The sequence below is a fragment of the Aptenodytes forsteri genome, unplaced genomic scaffold, assembly GCF_000699145.1.
Source record: "Aptenodytes forsteri isolate BGI_AS27 unplaced genomic scaffold, ASM69914v1 Scaffold142, whole genome shotgun sequence".
In the NCBI taxonomy this organism is placed as follows: Eukaryota; Metazoa; Chordata; class Aves; order Sphenisciformes; family Spheniscidae; genus Aptenodytes; species Aptenodytes forsteri.
In genome coordinates this window covers 2,326,269-2,332,969 of record NW_008794598.1, presented here as the reverse complement: position 1 = coordinate 2,332,969, position 6,701 = coordinate 2,326,269, and the positions used below count along the sequence as shown (strand labels likewise).

General features: G+C 51.2%; 1 protein-coding gene across 1 annotated transcript in view; it reads left to right on the top strand.

The window, feature by feature from the left end:
• Positions 1–3,561: 3,561 nt before the first annotated feature.
• The window catches only part of CD55 (CD55 molecule (Cromer blood group)), a 6,633-nt gene continuing 3,493 nt past the window's right edge, over positions 3,562–6,701 (top strand). The window contains exons 1-4 of the mRNA XM_019470315.1: positions 3,562–3,577; positions 3,845–4,033; positions 4,565–4,756; positions 5,440–5,539. Of these exons, the coding sequence (XP_019325860.1) occupies positions 3,562–3,577; positions 3,845–4,033; positions 4,565–4,756; positions 5,440–5,539 (497 nt within the window). The remainder of the gene's footprint in view (positions 3,578–3,844; positions 4,034–4,564; positions 4,757–5,439; positions 5,540–6,701) is intronic.

Here is a 6,701-nt window from a genome sequence, read left to right as displayed (position 1 = left end):
CCCTTTCTCCCTGGGGAAGGCACCCAGCCAACCCCACCGCTCCCACCTCTCTTCCCGCAGTGGTTCGGTGCCCCAAGCCCACGGTCGAGAGGGGAAGGATGACTCCGCAGAGGTTCACCTTTCCCTACGGGGCGGCCGTGCGGTTCTCCTGTGACGAAGGCTTCGTGCTGCACGGCGATGCTGAGAGCTGGTGCCTGGCCGACGGCACCTGGCACCCTCCCCTGCCCACCTGCCGGCCAGGTGGGTACCAGGCGGGAGCCGAGCCAGCGGCCCCTGCGACACTGCAGGGAGGTTGGGGTGCAGCATTGCGTAGCTGTGTCTGTCCTCGGGGCTCCCCTAGCGCCTTCCCCTTTTTGCAGAAGAAACAGCTGATGTTTACCCGGCGATAGCTGAATTTTTCTTGACAGTCCTGTATAAAGGAGGCTCTAAGACAGGTCAGGAGACACCATCGTTACTGACTTTCTCTTCAGTGCGCGTTCTTACTGGCAAATGTCGATCTGCAGACTCTTGCATAGGGATGCCTGGATTGAGACATTGTCACAAAACGGCAAATGCCTAACGCCTCTCAGGGGCTGTTCTGACCTTCACCCTTCCCTCCTGAAGGGCCTGGGGAAGTAACTTTGCTTTAACGTTTGGTTTCACAGCTCCACAGATTTAAGTTCGCCTGCGCTGACTCAGTCTTCACAAACTTTGTAGATTTTTTTTCTACCTACGTAATGATGACCCTCTTGCTGAGCTGCCTTCTGCTGTGGGTTTTCCTTTCAGTTCTGTGTCCACAACCACAAGTGGCCAACGGAAGGCTGAAAAGCACTTCGGATGGTAAAATGTGGTACCAAACAAATGCGACTGTTACTTTTGAATGCCTTCGTGGATACCGCTTTTCAGACGATGGAGACACGTCTTCAGAAGACTCTTGGACAGCCACGTGCTTGCCTGATGGCAACTGGACACCGCTGCCCAAGTGTGTAAGTACCGTAGTCTGGCTGAGTTCCTGGATGGATGCTGCCTGATTCCTAATACAAAAAATAACTGCTTGAACTTCTTAAATGCTTTTGGTTTATGGTACCAGTGGGGGATGCAGACTGCGTTGGGGCAGCGCGTGGCAAACGGGACAGAAGTTCAGGCTCAGAGCTGAGGAGTGGGTGGCTCTCCATCTGCTGCAGTCCAATCTTACGTGCTTTTTTCTGGGTTTTGTTTGTTTTGTTTTACTTTTTAACAGAAGAAAGAAGGTGATGCTGATGTGTGCGAAGAGATTCATTATATTAAAACAGTCTTTGAATGTGGTGTGCCTATAGCAGAACTGAAAACTCTGCTGGAAATACAGAAACTGTTTCTGGAGATTAAAAAACTAAAGGTGGAACTAGAAAACTTGAACAAGTGAGTCCTGTAACGATCACCTTTGGTGAACATGCAGTTCGTGTAGTCACAGTATCTATAAGAAGGCTCTTAGTGACTTTACAGTTCATGCTTGCATGCATATAGCCAGAGAAATAATAACCAATGTATGGGAGACTGCTTTTGCCATGCTAGATGCTAGAGCATAGAGGGGTCTTTGCTCTTTTCCTTAAGTCTGACAAGCTTGATTCCCTATGGAACAAACGAGTTGTCTCACATTTTATTTTAGGAAGCATAGAAAGAAATTAAACTGAGGTTCTTTGAGTCACTGCATAAACTGTGCTAAGCCGAGAGAAGGGGGAGTGAAGTCCACAGAAGTAAACTTCCAGCTGAGATGAGTGTCTGGCTCTCTGAAGGTGCTTCTGCTGTAATCTTCCAGCCGGTGGTTTGCGCAATGCCGCATCCTCTGCCCGTACTGAACTCAGCCTGTCATAGCATTAGCATACTTCTTCTGCCTAGAAATAGTAGTGAAGTGAGCGTTTAACTACGTGATTTCCTGTTAATCTAGCTCGTGATTTCTATACATCTAGGGCAGTTACATATAAGAAGTGCATTAGTAAAGGCTTCCGTTCCCTCATCCCTGGATTTAAAACAGGCAACAGGTTTCTGGCCCAGCCCTGTACTCGACAGATATCTGTGGTGGTGTCATCTTCTGTGTCCCTATTTCCGGCAAGCAAATGCTAAGAATAGATGTTGTAAGTTTAAGTGTCGAGAATCAGACAGGAAAGATTGTTCTTATTACTTAATAAACGATGATCGGTTTATGTAGCTCTGTGATGCAGCAATTACTCCTTCCCTTCAGGATTACAATAAAGATGCAGGTGTAACCATGGGTGTCTTGTAATCTGTCGCGTTGCCTGTAAATTAGGCAGATTTCCAGTGTGGTACAATGGTGGTTCTGATTGAGACCCGAGCCCTGGCAGCCCGGGTCGGTCCTCGGGGCGCTCTGGGAGCCGCAGTGGGCACGGCACGGCAGGCAGCCGCGGGGCTGAGGGCACCGTGCAGCGCAGCAGTGCGCTGCTGCCTGCGCTCAGTGGGAGAAGGGGGAGCACTCATCTCCTGCACAAGCAAATTGCAGCAGTATATCATTGCCAGATGCGTGCTTTTATGAATTATTAGAGTTGCTTTAAATGTTACTAGAGCCTAAAGCACAACACCCAGGGAAGAGATGGCGTCTCCCATCCTTACACAGAAAGATGCTTTGATAATGTATCCTGTGCTTCACCACGTCCCGGTGAGAAGATCTGCAATGAGAGGCACTCTCAGACCCACCCTGGTTCTCCCTGTGCCACAAGGAGAGCAGGGCTGCACCCTCCTGGTGTGACGCCTCGCTCTTCTCCACGTTGTGCTGACCTGGGACTGCAGACAGAAAGTGTCTTATCTCCCTGTGCAAGGCTCGAAACCCGTAAGCATGAATAAGAACTGGGTGTTACGTCCCATGTGTATCTAAGACTGTGTCTGAGTAGTCTTGACTGCTGTCAGACGGGATATTTCAGACCATTAGTCAGTGCGCAGATGTATTCACTTACACCCATTCCTAATTACAAATGAGTCAGGCAATCAAGAAAAAAATTAACAAACAAAAAGGATAATGCTTTTATTTTTTGTTTCACTAACTCTGCTTATGGAAGATCTGTGTTGCTTACCTGCCAGCAGATGACTAAGTAGGCATTTTCCTACCGTGGATACAGCTTGGGGCTGGGTGGGGGTCTTTTCTGCTCTGGTAGCATTTGGTTTTGGTAAAACTGTGCTAGTCAGTGCTCACTGCCTGTCTCGGGTCAAATAAAAGGGTTGAGTTACTCCCTCATTCCTTACAGTGGGGCAGGAGGACCAGGAGGCTTTACCCAAGCCTGTGGATGACAGTTGTCCCCCACCCCTGGCTGCTCTCCGTGTCCCTGCAGGAGGATTTAGCTCCATGGATGTTCTGGAAAGGTTTCCATTGCTCCAGAGGCTTGGCTGAGTCTGCTGCGCTGCATCTCCTCCCAGCTTCAGAAACAGCCCCTTGGAGCCAACGGTGCTCGACAGAGGAGCACAGAAATTGCTGCAATGAAGTCTGGAGAGCCAGGACGGGGGAAGCACCCAGGCACCCTGAGCTGCAGGGCACCTGCCAGGGCATGGGGGTCTGGCCACCCTGTGCTGCTCCTGGCCTTGCTGGGGCTCCTAGGCATGCCAGTGGCTCGCGGTGAGTATGGGGATGTGGGATGCGTGGGGAGGACCGGCGAGACCTGCCTGGGTCCCACTTGCTGCTCAGGTGCTGGGGGGGTGATGCCACCACCCCTAAGCATGGGGAACCATTGCTTGATGCTCTCATGGATGCAGCCCTGCCCAGTGCCTTTGCCCAGAGGGGGAAGCCTGGGCCAGCACAGCTGCACTCCTGGGATGTTTGCTGGGGTTGGGGAAGGGGCCAGGGAACGGGGTCCTCACCTGAGGAGGTCTTCTCCTGCCGCAGGTGACTGTGGGTCCCCACCTCGCATGACCCACTCCAGACCATCCAGCGACGAGCACGCCAGCAGCTTCCCCGTTGGATCCAGGGTGACGTACACATGCATTGAAGGCGCCATCAAAATTCCCGGGAGGTCGGACACGGTGGAGTGCCTGCCCGGCGCACGCTGGTCAAAACTGCCCGAGCCCTGCAGCCGTAAATACCTCCTTTCTCTGAAACACAGCTCCCTCGCTTGTCTCTGGCTTGGCTTAAAGTTTCTGCCACTTACGGCGGCTGCTCTGCAATGGCACCACCCAACCCGGCAAGGCACAAACCTGTTTCCCGTAGCTGCCGTTCGTCAGAGCTGCTGATGGGTGCAGGATCTGTGCCTGTTGTCGAGGGGGTCAGTCGGACAGTGGCTGGAGCCCAGGATGCTCGCGCGTCTCCCGAGCCCTGGCTGGCAGAGGCTGTGCAGGCGGCTGCAGCGTATGCTGCCCCGCAGTACGTGCATGTGGCTGCCGATATCCCACTAACAGCTTTGCCTGTGCAGTTAATGCATCTTGATTCGCATTTTGCAAAAGATGCATTCAGCAGAGTAGCAGCCTGGTATGGAAACACAAGTAACCTGCGATGAACACGAGGAGCTTTCCAAAAGCGCCGTAGTGAGAGCGTTTCTGTGGTTCCGAGGTTTATTTTGCATGCCTTCTGGCGGGCGGCTCTTTCAGGCCCGCTTTCCTTGACTGCCAGGGAGCTGTGCTGCCCCGACAAGGTTGCGGTTTGCTGCCCTGTCCAAGGCGGACGAGAGGATTAATTTCTTTCCTGTTGGGACCAACGTGAGCTACGTCTGCCGCCCTGGCTACGAGAACACCTCGGAAAGTTCCCCCACCAGCACTTGCCTTGAAAACCTGGCGTGGTCGGAAGCTGCTGAGCTGTGCAGGAGTGAGTATCTCTGCTCTGCTCCACTCTGCTTGCTGAAAAGCAGCTGTGGAGTTCGGAGCAGGTCAGGTAGCTGCTCCCACCCGCGTGCTGAAATGCAGCTGGGTCATTATCATCCCAACAGCTACATGTTTAATCCAAAATTAGGTGGATGTTCCTTGACATTCGTATTTCAGGCTGAACAGCAGGAATATCAATCGTGTTGGGTTTTTTTCTGCTGGCACGAACAGATCTGTTTCGATTTTCATATTAGGAAGTATGTTTGCATGTGGACACGGCATATGCACAGGGCAAATGCCAATTTGCAATTCTAGCATTGAACTTCGAAATTAAGACAAAGCATGTTTCTTGGTGAAATCCATGCAATATTAAGACTGATGATGTGGCAGCAATACATTTTTCACGGTCGAGTAACTTACTGCCAATCTATTGAGATGGAAATACCTCTGCAAATATTCTCCTCTGCCCTCCTGCGAGATGCTTACCGCTGTGAGCGTGGAGCCCTTACGGGGATCCACACCTTCATCTACAGATGATTCTGGCACCTGCCAGCTCGGCTGGGACACGTAGGAAGTAAAACGCTTTGGTACCTTTGGGTATAACCCTCTAAGTCTGTCCCTTATTTAGCCTTTTTTATTCCTCCATCACTGTGTGTTACCACTAACGCTGGCCTCGTTCTCTGGCAGGGAGATCCTGCGGCGACCCCGGAGCGCTGCCCGGGGGCAGGGTGGTCGCTCTCACAGACCTGCAGTTCGGTGCAAGAATGAACGTGTTCTGCGAAGACGGGTGAGTCGCGGGGCAATGCCCCGAGCTCCAGTACAGCGGTGCTGATGCTGGAATACGAACTCCGGTCCAGTGCAATGAGCTTGTGGACACGGGCTGGGCTGCTATTTCACAATATATCGCTCCTATGGTGTTGCTCCAAGTGCAGAGCATGAGGCTGCTTTTCCCACTTGAATTACAGCTTTGGGCTGGGAGGGAATAAGACGCAGCTGGAGGGAAGGGACTGGGGTCTGAATTTATGGCTGCCTTTTCCTTCAAGTGACATCCAGAGGAAATTTAACTGCCCCAGGATATCTACCCCAGCAGAGCTGGTTGTACATCAGTTTATAACTATAGACTTCAAAACAGGTTACTTAAAATATTTCAACTTAACATATTTGAGAGATATTGAATAAAAAGGGGTTATGTTTGAATTTTTAAAGTTCAATGATGTTCAGCTAGAAAACTGCAGTGAAGCACACTTTCCGTCAGTCAGAGAGCTGACTCACACTTTCTGCCTGCTTTCAATCAGGGCACATACACAGTAGACTGACTTGCAAAATTAAGCTCTTAAGACTCCAGCTACTATTCCTCCCTCCCTAGCAGGAGCTAGCTGGCATCAACTGGCTTGTTCTGTCAGTCTTTGCAGCTGCTTCAAATGTAACAGAGCTTTTTTTCCTCCAGATATTCCCTTAGGATGGCCTTTGGGGAAATGACAGCCTGTCCCACCCTTCTGGGGTTCAATTAATCTTCGACAATACACATCAGGGTGGAGGGATAACGTTATCCATCTAAGCAAGGTCAGATACTGTCAATCATGTCTAAATGATGAATTTTTTTGAACAGAAGGATGCAGTTCAGAGATTGGGGAAGGTGTCGGTGCTGTCAGAACAGGAGGTATTAGCTTCCAGCAAGCCAATCCAAAAGCCACTTTAATGAACTGTAGATCCCTGTTGCCTCTCACGGGTCCCTGCTGTACGCAGTGGATGCATTTGAATTTGCTTTTCCGGCAAAACTTTAGCAAAACAGCTACACCCTTACAACCCAAAAGCAACGTCCCAGGGAGGAGGTGGCACTGAAGGAGGCTGGGCGCCTTGCCCTCTACCACCAGCACCGAGGATCGCAGCAGATCCAGCTAACTGACCTCGGTAATGCAGCACCGCTGCGAAGCGGAGCGGCAGCCAGG